Here is a 19293-nt window from a genome sequence, read left to right as displayed (position 1 = left end):
TACACATGCCCAGAACCAATGTTAAAATCAACCAACAATAGCAGAAGTTGACCAAAGGGTGGCGGTAAAGAGCAGAAAAGAGCAGAAAAACCACGTGATGTTGGAAAAGTTTTAGGAAAGTTTGCAGAAAAGTCCGAGCGTGTGTATGCTATAGGTGTGCCCGGCCAACTCCATTCGGACAAAAATCCAAGGAAAAGTTTGTTTGAAGTCCGATCGTGTGTACGAGGCTTTAGAATGGCCCAGTCAAAGTCCAGACCAAAATCCAATTGAGAATCTGTGGCAAGACTTGAAAATTGTTGTTTACAGACACTCTCCATTCAATCTGACAGAGTTTGAGCTATTTTGCAAAGAAGAATGGGCAAAAATATCACTCTTTAGATGTACAAAGCTGGCAGAGACATCCCCAAAAAATACTTGGAACTGTAATTGCAGCGAAGAGTGGTTCTACAAAGTATTGACTCAGGGGGGCTGAATACAAATGCACTCCACACTTTTCACATATTTATTTGGAAAACCATTTATCATTTTCCTTCCACTTCACAATTATGTGCCACTTTGTGTTGGTCTATCACATAAAATCCCAATAAAATACATTTACGTTTTTGGTTGTAACATGACAAAATGAGGAAAATCTCAATGGGTATGAATACTTTTCGTTTTTTATTTTCTAAATAGGTTCCTTTAAGCTAGTGCATTATTGGTTCACTTACCTTTTCCTTCGATTTCCCTTCTAAATGTTTTTCTTTGTTTTCTTTACCCGAATTTCTCACTTCCTGTTCCTCCTCAGTAAGCTGTTCAGTAAGCTGTTCTGGCTGACTAACCACCGCTCGGGTGATGGGGGCAAGCTTACTGAGGAGAAACCGGAAGTGAGAAATTCAGAAAATAAAAAAACATTTAAAAAGAGAAATCGAAGGAAAAGGTAAGTGAACTAACAATGCACTAGCTTAAATAAGAAAATAAGAGCATAAGTGGAGTTGTCACCAGTAGCAACCAAACACGTTTCACCATTTATTATATGGAAATGCTGCATTCTGACTGCTCACTAAGGAAAAACACTCAACTTTGATTCCAGTTTTCTGAAAAATAAAAAAGCGAAACTTTACAACCCCTTTAAGTTGTAAAGAATGGGTCTAAAAATTTTTTTTTTTTTTTTTGTAATTTGCCAAGATGTTTTTAAAAAGTGTTGTCGTTTTTTTTGCCTTTTGTTTAGTGGTAGGACGGCTTCACAAATGAGCAGAGATCTGTCCATCCAACTTCCGAGGCCTGACCAAAGAGTAGAGAGGAACCGGAGCAAAACCTATCCCAAGAGATCAGCACTTACTCAGCAGCCAGGTACAAAATCACCCTTTTTATACATTGCATCCTTTTATAGTAGTAAAATCGTACCAGTTTTTGGAGACATTTTCAAAAATGATAACATTTACATCTGCAGATAAAAGATTGTAAACAGATTTGTAAACCTGCAGCATTATTTGCCATAAGGAGTTGTCAATTACATAAAATAGCAGGCGCCTATATGCAAATAACAGACAACTGTTATGGTTACCTGCTCTTAAAGTCATTTTAAAGGTAAAAAAAACATGGTATACTTACCTGCTCTGTGCAATGGTTTTGCACAGAGCAGTCCTGATCCTCCTCTTCTCGGGTTCCCCGCGGACACTCCTTGCTCCTTCCCCTGCTGAGTGATGCTTGCTATGCGGGGCAAGTTTTCTTATCAGCTGCCAATTCCAGTTTCAAAGTGATTCTAAAGGCTTAGGTTTGTTACCTTAAAGAATATGTAAACCCAACATTTCATATTCCAGATATGTGCCTGTGGTACCATGCACTTGAATGGGAAAGTATCTAGTTCTCTTTGTATTGCTTGTGAAATCCCTGGTGTTCCTGCCAAGCCCTCTCTTTCTTATTTAAAACTGACCATGCTAAGTAGGAGAACACATCCTGGTCAGTTTTCTAGTTGTGCTGGGAACTTAATGTGCTCTCCTCCAATGATCAGACTTCTATTTGCACATGCTGCCCCCCCCCCTTTACACACACACACACACACAGCTTTTTACTGGGAAGCTCAGTGTGCTGCTGTTTCTCCTCATCCAGCTCTTATGCAGCTAAGAACAAAGGGAATTGATTATTTATTTTTAAAAAAGGGGAAAAAAGTCAGTGTAATTGTCAGGTAGGTAACATATGTTACAAGGGCAGGGCAAAGGGGGTGAATTCAGGGGCAGAGACAATGGGGTGACAACATTAGGTTTCACCTAGTGCACAGGTGTCAAACACAAGGCCCGCGGGATGAATCCGGCCCCCCAGGCCATTTCATGTGGCCCTTGCACCTCTTCTACAGCTGCCAGTGAGCTCCAGCCCTCCTCTGCTCCTCTTCCAGACCCTTACTTTCTGCTTTCAAGCAATGCATCCAGCTTCTTCCAGGCAGCAGCATAAGGAAAGGGGGTTGTACTGTGATGTAACAGAGAGTGGGAGACTCAACTTCTGATGGTGGGGTGGTTCTTGACATCTAATGTAAGGGGAGGGAAAGCGCTGGACATCTAATCTTACAGATACAACTGGCCCTTTTGAGGGCAATCATAATGCTGATGTGGCATACAATGAAATTGAGTTTAACACCCTTGGCCTAGGGTGTCGAAAAACCTTGCACCAGCCCTGGGTGTATAACTTACCCTTCCCCTCAGTCTGGCAGGCTACATTGCTGTTCTTTTCTATTCGAAGGTCTTGTGTGTGGGCGGACCCCCAGCGTGTCATTAGCCCTGTATTGTATGTTGGGGAGACTAGCATGCAACTTTAACTCAGTGTAGAGTTTAGTAGGGAAACAACAGCGCTGGAGTGTCCACATGGTTTGAGGGAGCTGGTCTGAGCCAGGAATAAGAGTATTACATCCCATCCCTGGACCCCTAGACTAAACAAGCATTGAACCCTTGCAGTGCATGGGGGGCTCCCACCCCAAATATAGATTGTGTCTAATTCCTGGAGTTCAATTTTATCTGAGCTATGGTCATCTTGTATAAATTAAAGGAAAGCTGCTATGAGAGAAATATAGGCACTGCCCTGTTCTTTGACAGTTGTGATTACCCTGTGTCAGGGGTCGACAATATCCGGGCGCCAGGTCGCATTGGCGCCAAGAAATTGTGACCTGGCACCCGCCGGTAATTGAGGCCGCAGCTTTGCGGCCTATAAGGCCGCAAAGCCACGGCCTCAATTACCGGCCACCGGGCCCGCCTCGATCACGCGGCGGGGGAGGTGGGGGTGCACAGAAGCACAGGATCCTGTGTCTCCGTGCGCCCCCACTTCCCCCGCAGCACGATCGTAGCGGGTCTGCGCTGGCCAGTAATTGAGGCCTGCAGCTTTGCGGCCTTGTGACGTCCCAAGCTCTTCGGAAGCTTCTGTGAGCTGGCACCATCTGGTGGTGGCCGTTGGCATTACAAGTTAAACAGCAATTCTAATGTGTGTAATTTTTCACTATTTTCACTGACATCTCCTTCCCTCTAATTAGAACCCCCAAACATTATATATATTTTTTATTCTAACACCCTAGAGAATAAAATGGCAATCGTTGCAATACTTTCTGTCACGCCGTATTTGCGCAATCTCCATAGGCGACGTTTGAAAAAATCTACAGGTTGCATGTTTTGAGTTACAGAGGAGGTCTAGAGCTAGAATTATTGCTCTCGCTCTAACGATCGCGGCGATACCTCATGTGTGGTTTGAATACCGTTTACATATGCGGGCGCTACTCACGTATGTGTTCGCTTCTGTGCGCAAGCTCGTCGGGACGGGGCGCATTTTCTGGCTCCTAACTTTTTTTGCTGGCTCCTAGATTCCAAGCAAATTTGTCAAACCCTACCCTGTGTCCTCAATACCCAGTAGTCCTGTGAATGACAAAAGTTTCATCAAGACATCAATTCACCCAAGACAGTTTATAGATGTGTATTTCAACTCCCAACTGTGTATTTGCCTGCAGTTAAAATATGTAATCCACAGTGAGGAATGCTTTTTTACATTGTAACTTTATTGACATTCATTTGATTTTTTGAACATCAACTTGTATTTGACTAAGCAACATATGTGTAAACCAAACATGCTCCCTCAGCACATCCTCCAGTTCTTAGCCCAAGTCTCATTGGGGCAGATTCTCGTAGATCGCCGCATCTCTGCGGCGGCGTAACGTATCTCATTTACTTTACGCCGCCGCAAGTTTTACGGGCAAGTGCTTGATTCACAAAGCACTTGCCTGTAAAGTTACGGCGGTGTAGTGTAAATCCCCTGGCGCAAGCCCGCCTAATTCAAATGATCCGGGTAGGGGGCGTGGATCATTTAAATTAGGCGCGTTCCCACGCCGAACGTATTGCGCATGCGCCGTCCCTAAAATTTTCCGACGTGCATTGCGCTAAATGATGTCGCAAGGACGTCATTGGTTTCGACGTGAACGTAAATGACGTTCACGGACGACTTACGCAAACAACGTAAATTTTTTAATTTTGACGCGGGAACGACGGCCATACTTAACATTGGTTGCCCCTCATATAGCAGGGGCAACTTTACGCATCGCAAATCTAACGTAAACGTCGTATCTTCACTGCGTCGACCGCAGGTACGTTCGGGAATTCGCATATTTTGCTAATTTGCATATTTGATCGGGAAAAAAACGGAGGCGACACCTAGCGGCGAAAAAAAAAATTGCATTTAAGATCCGACAGCGTAAGAGCCTTACGCCTGTCGGATCTAATGGTTATCTATGCGTAACTGATTCTAAGAATCAGTCGCATAGATACGACAGGCCAGATTAGGACTTACGACGGCGCACATTGCGTTGTGCCGTCGTAAGCCCTTTCAGAATCTGGGCCATTGTGTATAGTGAGAGCACATCTAGAAAGAGAATCTAGTTCTTTCAGGGATCCAGAATAAAATGGCTTTGAGCTTTGATAGTGAATGGAACTTCCAAAGAATGAAATTCTGCAAAACAATCTTCAGTCACTGCTGACTTCAGCATATTCTTCTCACTAACCCAACACAATATTCCAGAAATCACACCAGCTTGACAATACAGCTATATCAGCAGAGAGCAAACTACTTCAAAGGAACCTGCTCATCTCTGTCTTGTGCTTATAGCCCCAAGGGGCATTTTGGATTTTGCATTGCTGATTTCAGTAGACAATGTGCACATGCTGGAATAGATGTAATATAACATTAGTATTCCTTTGAAATGCATGACAACAAAGAAACTACCATCAAAATGTGTTTTTATTTCATTTACAGCCTCAAATAATTTAGAGCCGATATCAACAAGCTTGCAAAATGGAGAAAATGAAGGCACCACAAAAATCATTGCCCCATCCCCAATAAAAAGGTAAGTTCAGTTGTGAGAGCCAGGGAATCATCAGATGAATTAGTGGTTCACCTGCTTATGAGAATATCAAAAGCTGCAGGTGTTGATTTGCTGAGTTGCCATTATGTGTTGTAAGTGTGAATCAGAGCCAATCAGAGGGACCATGAATGCCTTCTTTCATTCTGCTCCAGATTATCCATAGAAATGTGTGCATATAGTAAATCATGATTTACACCTGTACTTTTAAAATGATTTTGCATCTCCACAGTTTCATGAAAGCATATGTAAACCCCATAAAATCTGACAAAAGCTTTAATATGTTAGCATGCTTGTGAAAGTAATTTGAAGGACGTGGCTTTTCTATTGCCCAAGCTGTGGCTGCCTGTGACCACAAGTTTAGCTTAACATATACAGGCTTATTTATTAAGGCAAATGCAGTAATCAGACAAATTAAAATTTTACTTATTTTCTTCTATAATCTTTATTTTTTCAGTGCAATATAATAACATGATAGATCAGCATAGCTAATCCACAAAACATAATTTCTTAGCAGGTTGTAGACTATGGGCCGGATTCAGAAAGAGATACGACGGCGTATCTCCTGATACACCGTCGTATCTCTGAGTGCGTTCGGTCATATCTATGCGCCTGATTCAGAGAATCAGTTACGCATAGATATCCCTAAGATCCGACAGGTGTAAGTGTCTTACACCGTCGGATCTTAGGCTGCAATTTCAGGCTGGCCGCTAGGTGGCGCTTCCGTATTTTTACGCAAGGATATGCAAATGAGTATTTACGCCGATTCAGAAACGGACGACCGCCCGGCGCTTTTTTGTTTTACGTCGTTTGCGTTCGGCTTTTTCCAGCGTATAGTTACCCCTGCTATATGAGGCGTAGCTAATGTTAAGTATGGCCGTCGTTCCCGCACGAGTTTTGAAATTTTACGTCGTTTGCGTAAGTCGTTTGCGAATACGGCTGGACGTAATTTACAGTCACGTCGAAAGCAATGACGTTTTGCGAGCATGCGCACTGGGATGTTTTCACGGACGGCGCATGAGCCGTTAAAAAAAAACGTCAAATACGCGGGGTCAAGCAAAATTTAAATAAAACGCCCCCCACATCCCCATTTGAATTAGGCGGGCTTACGCCGGCCCACATACGTTACGCCGCCGTAACTTAGGGCGCAAGTTCTTTCTGAATACGGAACTTGCGCCCAAAGTGTAAGGATACGTTACGTCGGCCGGACAGATACGCTCAGGTATCTGAATCAGGCCCGATGTTTTTAGTAGACGTATTGTCACCATATGTCCGAATATCTTTGTGCGAGAGGATTCTAAGGAACATGTATGTGACTAAAATGGGGCAACTTGCCAAAGACTTACCAGTTATCATATTGCAAGTTATCCTATCATAACGTGCATAGGGAAGATAATAAGAATATTTTATTTCAAGTAAATTTATCATAAACTAGGTTCTGTATCTAGGAGGTGCCCAGGGGCGGACTGACCATTGGGGCTCTCGGGCACTGCCCGAGGGCCCCATGCCACTAGGGGGCCCCATCAGGTTTGCCAGGCTCAATAAAACCAGGGACAGTATGTAAAAATCTGTGTTTTTTTTTACATCTGTCCCTGATATGTCTGAAACCGACATGCTTTTGATGTGAAAATCCAGAGATTTTAACTGCCCTGCCTCCTGGCATGGTGGCCATCTGTAAGCCTGGGGGCCCCATAGTCTTCTATTGCCCGGGGGCCCCATGAGTTGTCAGTCCGCACCTGGAGGTGCCTGCATTACAGGTAAACCAAAGGTTTAGATTATGAAACTGAAAGTGGAAGCAAACCCCCCCTATCGTTTTCAGCCAAGGAAGCTGCCATCTTTGCCTTTGTTTAATCTACAACTGCCATGATGCTGCATGTGTGATCAGTTACGACACCAGCCATTGGATGGTTTGACAGTTTCGTTTAGAGCACAACCAATGGGAGTGTTACATTTTCGGCACCTGCCAGAAATGAAACTGTTTTATGCAGATTTTCCGATGGGAATTGTGTGATGACATCCTGTTGGCCAAAAATCTGACCGTTTGTACATTCCATCAGACAATTGTTGTCAGATTTTCTGCGGAGAAATGTTGGATGGCAGGCGATAAATTTTCCACGGACAATGGTCTTTTTCCAATCGTGTGCACACAAGTCAGACAAAAGTCCAAAGTTCAAACATGCATGCTCGGAATCAATGCTCACCAAACACAACATTAGCAGAAGGTGCCCAAAGGGTGGTGCTCAAGATCTGAAATTTCACATAGTACGTCACTGCGTTTGTGTTTGTTGGCTGACAATTGTGTGCCGTTTGTATGCAAGACAAGTTCCTGGCCAACGCCCTTTGCCCAAAATCCGACACTTTGCAGAAAATCTGACTGTGTGTACAAGGCCAAACTCCCATCAGTACCCCCTATTCCAACAACGCAGAGCTGTAAATAATGCACCCCCCCCCTCTTCTCACCATTAATTGTTTCCTAATCAATATATAAGCTGCCAGGCTGCCATGGACAAGATCGCCAGTTCTCTGTACTATAAATATGCTATCAGATGTACTGGCCGAGATAGTTACTAGTAGCAATCCAGTATAAAAAAAGAGTTGGGCAAATGTATACTGCTTCTGGCACTACCAGATTAAAGGGGTTGTAAAGGTTCGTCTTTTATTTTCTAAATAGGTTCCTTTAAGCTAGTGCATTGTTGGTTCACTTACCTTTTCCTTCGATTTCCCTTCTAAAGCCCTGTACACACGATCGGATATCTGATGGAATCTAATCTGATGGATTTTTTTGTTGGATATCCAATGAAGCTGACTTTCATCAGTCTTGCCTACACACCATCAGTCAAAAATCTGATTGTGTCCAACGCAGTGACGTAAAACACTACGACGTGCTGAGAAAAATGAAGTTCAATGCTTCCGAGCATGCGTCAACTTGATTCTAAGCATGCATGGATTTTTGACCGATGGACTTCCACACAGACGACCGTTTTTTTCTATCGTTTTTTTTATCCATAGGAAATATTTAAAACATGTTCTATTTTTTTTCACCGATGGAAAACAAACCGATGGGGCCCACACACGATCGGTTTGTCCGATGAAAACGGTCTATCAGTCTGTCACTAAAAAGTGATCTCTGTGCCATCTTTCTCCTACTAGGCATTGGCAATAACCCATTTATTAAAAAATGGTAACAAACTTCAGTTTCCAGGTTCAAGAATGTAAACACAACTTGCATATATACCAATATCATGCCCATGTACCATATATGCCAATATCATATCATATTCTGCATATGCTTTCCATGCTCCTTCGTTTTAAGGAATAATCATAAAACAATGGACAATTTGTCTTCAATATAAAAGGGATATTCCAGACCACAGTAGCTTTCCTTTCCTTCCCATAAAAATGAGTAATAAAGATGAATTGAAAGCAATATAATATGAGCCCACACAAAGATAGGAAAGAAAAAGACATCTAATTTAGGCTTGCATGTTATTCCTTACACGGTGATGAAAGTCCTTCATATTGTACTTTGACATTTGCAGACAGAGGAATCAAGACAGTTGTAGGATTAATAATAACGTATACCATACACAAAGCCTTGGGTGGATTTGTTCAAAATACATTCACTTTCTAGAAAGGGAAATTTCTATGGTGGAATAAAATGCGTTAGAATGTTATTATTACACAGCCGTCTCAGATTTGCCTATTATGAGAAGAGACATAGGACAGAAGCTGAGAGCAATGAGATTCATTACTAGTCCCTCCTGGCAGTACTTATTGTCTGATAGAAGGCAGGCGACATCAGAACTTGCTGCATCCTACTAACTGAAAAGAATAGTCGCTTGTACCGTGTAATCACTTTCACATGCTCATTATCCTCAGAAACACCATTCAGAATAGTCTCTAACTATCATAAGCATTATAAACAAAGCACAACCAACAGCAGTTGCACGCAATAGGAATCACGCAGGTGAAGGGCCTAGATTGTATGATATTGTGATAAACAGTGGAAGAAGTGTGCAGTCACATAATAAGCCAAGGAACAAAAGGAACAAGACGGTAGAAAGTGAGAAGAATAAAGGGCCAGATCCACAAAAGGGATACGCCGGCATATCTACTGATACGCCGTCGTATCCCTGTTTCTATCTATGCGACTGATTCACAGAATCAGTTACGCATAGACATTCCTAAGATCCGGCAGGTGTAATAGTTTTACACTGTCGGATCTTAGGATGCAGTACCTCGGCCGCCGCTGGGGGCATTTCTCGTCGAAATTCCGCGTCGGGTATGCAAATTAGCACTTACGGAGATCCACGAAGTGGTTTCCCTTCGTGAAGTCTCCGTAAGTTGTTAGTTTGCAAACGCAAAATTAGGGCTACTTTTACAAAGTGTAAAGTTAGTACACCATGTAAAAGTAGACCCTTCTTTCCGGCGACGCTGTCAATTTTTTTTTACATTTTTTTTTTTCCCGCCGCATCTCTTTTTTTCCCCCGACGCAACTTTTTTTACCCGGCGCGATTCACAAAACTCGGCGTAACGTAACTTCGCGCAAAGCACGTCGGGAAAATCGCGTCGGGAGCATGCGCAGTACGTCCGGCGCGGGAGTGCGCCTAATTTAAATGGGACTCGCCCCATTAGATTGGGCACGCCTTGCGCCGGACAGAATTAAGTTACACAGCCGAAAATTTCTAGGTAAGTGCTTTGTGGATCGGGCACTTAGGTAGAAATTTTGCGGCGGTGTAACTTAAATAGGAAGATTTAAGTTAAGCCCGCTGGCTGTGGATCTGGCCCAAAAAGTTTTTTGTAGCAGATGCGTGGTATTTCCAGTAAGTGTCATGAATGAAAATATCACGTTTCTAAATCAGACTTGCATCTTCAAAGCGGTCATTTTGTACAAGAAGGAAGAAGAGATAATAGGAAAATTTATTCTTACCTGAAATTTTCTTTTCCTGTAGTCCGTAGGCGGCACACAATGGGTTAAGCTCCCTTCTAACCCCTAAGGAAGAAAGAACTTAAACAAGCAGTGAGACAAGTTAAATTGATTAATTAAGCGCAGTGAATCCACCTGCCTTGAGCCTATAAACCGCCCCCAAGAACACACACGTATTTTATGCAGCAATAGAGTAACTTTAATGGGAGGGAAAACCTGTGCCGCCTACGGACTACAGGAAAAGAAAATTTCAGGTAAGAATAAATTTTCCTATTCCTGGTCGTCCTACGGCGGCACACAATGGGAATTGCAAAGCAGTGCAAAAAGAAAGGGAGGGATATCAATGGTTTAAGGCCGCCTGAAGCACTCTTGAGCCAAAGGCCGATCCCTCGGACGATACTACATCGATTCTGTAGTGCTTTATGAAGGTGTTCGGTGAAGCCCACATCGCCGCCTTACAGATTTGGTCCATTGGAACATGATACTTCTCAGCCCAGGACGCAGCTGTAGATCTTGTAGAGTGAGCTCTCAAGAGAAGAGGGGAATCTTTGCCTTCTAAAAGGTAACAGTGCTTGATGGTGTCCCTAATCCATCTTGCCAGTAAAGATTTACTTGCTTTTTTCCCCTTGTTTGGCCCTTGGAACTGTAGGAACAGTGCCTCAGACTGTCTGAATTCTGAGGTTCTCTGTAGGTAAGCAGAGATGGTTCTTTTTACATCCAGGAGGTGCAGATCATCTTCAGAACCATCCTTAAATACAGGCAAGACAATTTCTTGATTAATATTCGAGGAGGTGGAGACCTTGGGAAGGAAACCCGGCATAGTTCTTAGGACAACCGCATCCGGAAGCAACCTGAGATAGGGTTCTTTGGATGACAGGGCCTGAAGCTCACTTATTCTTCTGGCGGATGTAATTGCTACCAGAAAGATACATTTGAAAGTGAGGAACCTTAAGGATGAACTCTCCAGAGGCTCGAAGGGAGGTGACGTTAGCCTCTTCAGCACTAAAGGCAAGCTCCAGGCTGGTAGCGGCTTATGGAAGGATGGTCGTATCTTCTTAATGGCTCTGAAAAACCTGCTGACGAGAGGTGTTTTCGAAAATGTTCCGTTTATGTAGGAATTAATGGCGGTCAGCTGGACCCTCAGAGTGTTCGGTTTCAGCCCCTTTTGGAAGCCCTCTTGTAAAAATTGCAACAGAGATGCTACCTGTTCAGGAGAAGATGAGCTCCTGGCGCACCAGGCCAAGTATAGGGACCACACTCTACTGTAGACTTTCAGGGTAGCAGGCTTCCTAGAGGCCAAAAGGGTAGCTATAACCTCCTGAGATAGGCCTTGAGCCGTCAAGGTTCTGTGTTCAAATTCCATGCCGCAAGCTGGAGTTTCTCGAGGTTTGGATGCAGCATCCCCGATTGGAGAAGAAGGTTTTTCTGGATGGGTAGTTTCCAGACCTGACTCTTTGCCATATTCAAGGCTAGCGGAAACCATGCCCTCCTGGGCCAAAATGGTAGGATTGCTACTGCTCTCACCTTCTCGTCCCGAATTTTCTGCAGTACTTTCGGGATCACTGGAATCGGAGGAAAGATATAGATGAAAAGCCTCCTCCAGCTTATCGACAGGGCGTCTATCGCCAGTGGGTTCCCCACACTGGATAGAGAGCAGAACTGTGGAAGTTTCTTGTTCTGGAAGTTCGCCATTGCATCCAATTCGGGCAACCCCCACATGGAGGTGATCTTCCTGAAAACTAAAGGGTTCAGTTCCCACTCTCCCGGCAGGACCGAATTCCTGCTGAGCCAATCCGCTCTCACATTGTCCACACCTCTGATGTGAACGGCCGTCAGGGAAAAAAGATTTTCCTCTGCCCAGAGCATGATGCGGGCACACTCCCTCTGCATTGAGGGGCTTCGTGTTCCCCCCTGTTTGTTCAGGTACAAAACTGTGGCTAAGTTGTCTGACTGAACTTGAACCGCCTTGTGGAGAACTTCGGACCTGAAATGGATGAGCGCCTTCCTGATTGCCGTAAGCTCTTTCAAGTTGGACGACATTAGAAGCTCCTTCCGAGACCAGGCTTCTTGTACCCAAAGGTCCCCCACATGAGCACCCCAGGCTAAGCCTGAGGCATCCGAGGTGAGGACCGTCTGAATCGGAGTCCTGAGGGATCTGCCCCACAGGAAGCGTTGAGGATGCATCCACCAAAGCAGATCCTTCTTCACTACAGGAGAAATATTGATAGGCTTCTCCAAAGAGTCTTGGCTCCTGTTCCACTGGGACAAAATGCAGTCCTGAAGTATCCTGAAATGGGCCCCGGCCCATGGAACAGCTTCCAGGGATGATGTCATCATACCTAGGACCCTCATCGCCTTCCTTACTGAGCAGTGATTGGTTTGTAGAAGATCCTGCACTGTCTGTTGAATATTGGAAGCCCTCTGATGTGAAAGGAACAACCTCATCTGAAGGGTGTCTATTGTGAACCCAAGGTAGGGAATGATTGGAGTAGGGATCAGAGAAGACTTCTTTATGTTCACAATAAAACCGTGAGAGTCCAGTATTTGAAGGGTTTTGTGAAGATGATGCCTTAACAAAACTTCTGAGGGGGCTCTGACTAGCCAGTCGTCTAGGTAGGGTGTTACACATATCCCCTGTAGGCGCAGAGCTGCAGTCAGGATCACTACCACTTTTGTAAAGACTCGAGGTGCCGAGGTAATGCCGAATGGTAGGCAAGTGAATTGAAAATGGAGAATCTGGTGATTGAAGAGAAGAGCGATCCGTAGATATTTCCTGTGTGATTTTAGAATAGGGATGTGCAAGTATGCGTCCTGAAGATCGACTGACGACAGGAAGTCTCCCTCTTCTATGTTTGCAATGGCAGACCGAATTGACTCCATTCTGAATTTGCGCTTTGCAAAGAATTGATTTAGGTAAGAGAGGTCTATTACTAGCCTCCATCCTCCTGAGGTCTTGGGCACTGGAAATATCGGGGAGTAGAGACCTTGGAACCTCTCCTGATCTGGAACTTTTTCTAGAGCGTGCTTTTTTATGAACTCTTCCACCAACTCTAGAACTACTGGGTTGGAGGGTTTGTTGAGCATGAATTTCTGTGGAGGAAAAGAATTCAGCTCCAGAGAGTACCCTCTTGTGACGATGTCCGTCACCCAGGAGTCTGATGACGTCTTTTGCCAGACCTGAGAAAAAAACCTCAGCCTGCCTCCCACTGGAGGAGAGGCGCTGATGGCGTCAGGCTTCTTTGGGTTTGTTGAAGGGCTGCTTCTTGGCTGCCGCTGGATCTTGCCTTTTCCTATAATATGGCCTTCTGCCCCGAAAGGAATAGTTCCTTTTTGGGGAGTATCTGGATCTTCCATAGAACGGCTTACTAGACCTCTTCTTCTCCAAGGGAAAGGTAGCGTCTTTTTCTTCATTGTAAGACTTGAGAATACCCTTCAGATGAGGGCCAAACATGGATGAAGGGTGAAAAGGCATGTTAACAAAACTGAACTTTGAAGATAAGTCACCCATCCACTGCTTTATCCAAAGCGCCCTCCTGGTCGCATTGGATAAGGCGAGGGATCTGGACGAAAATTTTAGAACGTCCACAGGAGCGTCACATAAAAATTCTGCGGCAGACTTCATCATGTCAACTCCCTTCAACAAAGAGTCCCTAGGGACCCCGTCTTCTATATCCAGAGACAATTGACTCAGCCAGACCCTTAGGGCTCTTGCTACCGGAACTGAAGAAGCCGCAATTTTGGCGGTGGAGGCTGCAGCTAGATAACTTTTTTTGGCTAAGCCATCTGCCTTTCGTTCCAAGGGGTCAGACAATTTGGAGGATTCGTCTGAGGGAAACAGAGACTTCTTGACCATCCGAGCAGCCGCCAGATCAAGTTTAGGTGGATTTTCCCACTCGGATGACACTTTAGAATCCAACCTATAAGAAGATTTAAAGCGGGTCCCCGCATCGGATTTCTTGTCAGGGTTGGTCCAGTCCTTTTTAAACCAGTCACTTAGAATGGGGTGGAAAGGAAATCTCATATCTGGGATCTGAGGAAAATAATACAATTGATCCTTTTTCGGTCTAGCGGATACATCTTTGGAAGATTCTATAGTGTCCTTTACCGCCGACAGCAACTTAGGAATTTTATCCTTAGGCAATAAGTATAAGTCGTCATCCAGGTCCTCAAATGCTATTTCCTGATCGGATGATGAGGAACTACATTCCCCAGATGAGGAGCTAGATGCGGCTGGGGATATATCTCTGGTACTACGCTTCCTCTTTTTGGATACCAGAGAGTCTTTCATTTCTTTAAATGTGCTAGACATTTCCCCTTTAAACCATGACAGGAATGAACTGGCATTATCAGGTGGATTCAAACAGGATGCACAGGTGTCATTTGAATATGTTTCCGGTAGGGGCTGTTCACATTTATTGCATACATTGTGCTTGGATTTTCTCCTGGCTTTTCCAGAGGGAGCCATCTGGGAGAAAGAGAAAAACCCCCACCTGAGTAACAGCACTATAAATATATGTATATAAACATAACATAGGGAACATGCTCTCACCTCTGACCGGCCAAGGAATCTGCTGCCTAGGCTGAGGGCAGCCATAGCAGACCCCTGCCGGTCAGAAATAACCTGTAGCCCTGGACCGGAAGTGACGCGGCCGCCCTGGGATTCCCCCAGAGTTCAGACCCGGCCGTATATACAGCAAAGTAATGCGATCAGCCCATCATACATTTTGCAGTAAAGACATAATGAATTGGAGCCGTTACCGGCGCTCACCGTCCCTTCGGTCGTAGATGCGAATTCCGGAGTCCCGGAAGTGCGTCATCCATCTGCGCGGCTCCTTGCGGCGACTTCCGGCCAATGGAGCGCAAACACCCCCGGCATCCATCTAACCCAGTGTTTCTCAACTCCAGTCCTCGGGGCGCACCAACAGGTCATGTTTTCAGGCTTTCCATTATTGTGCACAGGTGATTTTATCAGTTTCACTGCCTTAGTAATTACCACAGCAGTTTGATCTGAGGGAAATCCTGAAAACATGACCTGTTGGTGCGCCCCGAGGACTGGAGTTGAGAAACACTGATCTAACCGTCGTAGGACGGGGGATTAGATGGCGGCCTTTCCGGATCACGTTCTTGCCGGGCCGGGGGATGTTGGGGTGCAGGCTGAGGGACCGAGGATAGCACCCGGTATACGGCCGCCCCTTAGCTCAGGAACCCAGAAGCACCGGGTGTGAGCACTTGCCTCACGCCTTCTTCATCTGTACTTTCAGGTAAGAAGAAAGAAAAAAATACGTGTGTGTGTGTTCTTGGGGGCGGTTTATAGGCTCAAGGCAGGTGGATTCACTGCGCTTAATTAATCAATTTAACTTGTCTCACTGCTTGTTTAAGTTCTTTCTTCCTTAGGGGTTAGAAGGGAGCTTAACCCATTGTGTGCCGCCGTAGGACGACCAGGAAAACCTTATATTAGCGATATCTTTGCATATTCGGAACTATCAGCGGTTATAGAAAAATATTGTCTTACAATCTGGCCAGTGGTGCATTAGTCACTCTGTGTATGTTATGTGATTGATGGTATACAGAGGCAAGCACCAGGGCTGCAGCTGAACAGATGGGTTAAGATTTTTTTTGTTGTCAAATTTTCTCTTCATCTCTGCTGATAAAACAGAGATGATTAGAGATAACTTGGCACCACATGGTACTACTTTACTGGCAGTAATGGGGAGATTGCCTGACACTTTCCTCATAGTGGATATGCATGCTGAGTGCATGGAGGATCTTTCGCAGTCTGATTATTCAGTTATCAGATCCTCTTGTGTAATGACAGATTAGGAATGACTGCTAAATCCTCAGCATACACATGTGTTCTGTAATTAGCTGCTTAGTACTGGGTGTAGATCGGCCTTTTCCTGTAAAATGTGATAAAGATGTTCATGATAAACTCCTGGGCCCGGATTCACAAAGACTTACGCCGACGTATCTAATGATACGCCAGCGTAAGTCCACGGATGCGCTGTCGTATCTATGCGCCTAATTCACAGTACAAGATACAAATAAAAATATAAAATTAAAGTGTAGCGCCAATACCGACCCACCTATTATGGAGGGTCAGCTATAAGCCTTCTGATAATATAATCGGAAGGTCTGAGTGATAATTATTCAAAATTAACAGTGACCATAATGTGTGGATTAGTGAATAAAACCACAACTGTAATGGATCGCTCCAACCGCACTAGCAGGCCTGCCGGAGCACTCCTCATACAATCCTTGGTGTACAAAATACCGTTTAAAGTGCTATATACAATACACACATATAGATTCAAAAATGTCTTAAACCAAATGAATATGTATCACAAATCATCCAAATGACAATCTTATGTGGAACCAATATGCAATCAATTAATTATTATTATAGTGAATTAATAGAAAAACCAATCCCCAATTAAATGAATGATTAGTCCATATATTGTGATGATGATATGAATCTGTTCCAATCACCCCAACTCAATCAAAACCTTATTCCGGGGTACAATCCTCAAATGATCAATCGATCTATGAGTATGGGGAGGGAAATTAGTCCATGTGATATATATACGGATATACTCCTCCGCTACAGGCCCCAATGGGATATTCAGGAATGCGATCCTCCAATAGTTACAACAACATATGAATATGGTACCCTTACCAGATAAGGTGGACCCACTACTCAGTCCACCTACTCATAAGGTGGACTCAAGTGGGTCCACCTTATACCAGCGGGCCTTGTGTTTGACACCTGTGCCTTAGTGAATCTATGCCAAGCATCTTTTATATACAATAGATGACCTAGTTATGGTCAAGACTTGCTGGTACTGAAGTAAGCTAAATGCATTGCCAAGAAAAAGAATGGCATAGACATGGCATAATAGAAGACAAAATGATGTCTATAGTTTGTGATCTGTTACAGAATAGCTGAAAAACTATTAGGGCTCGTGCACATGGTCATATCTAGTTGTATAGTGTAATTACTGGTGTATTTCCCCACCAGGGAGCCCACAGGCGCTGCATACAGCTGCCCATAAAAGTCAATGGCTATACACATGTATACACAAGTACCTGCATAAACATGCACATGCGTATGTGGTTGTGCAGGTACTTGCGTATAAATGTTTATAGCTGTGTATAACTGTTGACTTCTATAGACAGCTGTACACAGCACGTGTTTGCTTTCTGGTGGGGAACAGTGTTGCCAACCGTCAGTTTTTTTACTGGCAGCCAGTAAAGAAAACGGTCACTTTTCTCTGATCAGTAAATGCCAGTTACAGGAAAAGGTTGCCAGTAGAAAATATGTCTGTGACACTAGGCTTGGAACTTCATTTGTGCAGTTATGATGCAAAGTCGGCCGCGGCCATCAAAGCACCTGCTACAGTGTGTCAGCTCTGGTGAGGGCGGCGCTAGAGCATGTCATGTGATGTCATAATTCAAGAGAACTGAGCGGAGCCGCCAGAGCCTAGTGTGCAGGCAGGGAGCAAGGCAAGCCAGGAGCTGGACTGTCAGTGCTGTTTGGACTGGAGTGGACTAAAGGCACCACCTGTCATGGAGAGACACCATCACTGTCACTCAGGAGGGGACGTGTCATGTCAGTGAGGTGTCATCATCACACGTGCTGCTGCACACTGCTGGCAGTGGCACTGTGAGAGTTAATTTCATGTGTGTTTGCCTTTTCATTCTAATGTCTTCCCTTCCAGAGTCCTGTTCCTGAGCTACTTACTTACTATAGCAAAAATAAAATAAGAAATATGTTTTTTACCTTAATATCTACCTTAAATCTCATGGCTAGTTGCATATTGTACTTGTTTGTAACCTAAATACTGAATTGTGTACTTAAAACTGTAATTTTCAAACCTTTGGAAATGGCAGTAAAAACTTGGGTGTGGTGTCAGTAAATTTCAATCTAGTAGGTTGGCAACACTGGTGGGGAAATATACTGGAATTTATGCTATATGCCCAGATATGGCCACGTACATTAGTCACATTATTGTAAGGGCACATAGGGAGAAGCGATGAGTGGTGAGCCTTATGCCTACAATATAGTTCCCAGCAGATAGCCATGATTACCCAGCGAACTACTAATTGGTGGGCTGGGTTCTTTGCAGGACTATTGTTTTCTCCATGTAAGACTTTTGTATGGTGTCGTTCTATTCTCTTTCTAGTAGATGGGTATGTACGATAAAGCAATACAATCTTTCACGTTTATGGAACAACTGTAAAGATGTTTCTTCTTTGGTCAGATTATTTCTGGATGTTCAACCTCATCACATTAGGTGGCATGAGTCAAAAACATCTCTGAAATGCTACAAAATACATGATTACAGTTAACATTATTTGACGTTCATAGCAGATCTTGCTAATACCTGTGTTAGAGATTTTCCATATATATTTCTTTTTTTTATGAACTAACTAGCTGAATACCCGGCGTTGCCCGGTCTTCCTATTTTAACCTTTTGGGGAGGAAAATCATAGTAATATAAATATACCCATCTTTTATATAAGGGTGTAGGTAAGGGTTAATTTAACTGTCATATATTTTTATTTGGCATATAAGTAATATGTGTACCAGGTATTATTGAAATATCTCCAGGCGTACAGAAGTTATGTGGGAACATACATTTCCCATTGATTTGCATGGGACTTTAAACAAAAACCCTGACCCTCACAAATGGGGGTAGTTAAGGGATAAATTAACTATCCTATAGTTTAAGTGGACATATAAGTAACATGTGACCAAGTGTTATCGAAATATCTACAGCCGTTTGGAAGTTATGAAGTAACATGTATTTCCCATAGAGTTGAATGGGACTTTAAAGGAAAACCCCGACCATGGCAAATGGGGGTGGGTAAGGGTTAAACCACCTATCCTATGTTTGTTGCTGACATATAAGTAACATGTGTGCCAAGTTTCATGTTAATATCTTTAGCCGTTTGGACGTGATGCTGGAACATACATACATACATACATACATACATACATACA

General features: G+C 43.9%; 1 protein-coding gene across 2 annotated transcripts in view; it reads left to right on the top strand.

Annotated features, from left to right (window-relative positions):
- The window catches only part of EPB41L4A (erythrocyte membrane protein band 4.1 like 4A), a 412465-nt gene that overhangs the window by 299164 nt on the left and 94008 nt on the right, over positions 1-19293 (top strand). For both annotated transcript variants that reach the window (XM_040343429.1, XM_040343421.1), the window contains 2 exons: positions 1211-1332; positions 5260-5350. In XM_040343429.1, the coding sequence (XP_040199363.1) occupies positions 1211-1332; positions 5260-5350 (213 nt within the window). The remainder of the gene's footprint in view (positions 1-1210; positions 1333-5259; positions 5351-19293) is intronic.

The sequence above is a fragment of the Rana temporaria genome, chromosome 1 (genome assembly GCF_905171775.1).
Source record: "Rana temporaria chromosome 1, aRanTem1.1, whole genome shotgun sequence".
Taxonomy (NCBI): domain Eukaryota; kingdom Metazoa; phylum Chordata; class Amphibia; order Anura; family Ranidae; genus Rana; species Rana temporaria.
Note: the sequence above shows the minus strand (reverse complement) of the source record. Positions and strands in the feature narration are given on the sequence as shown.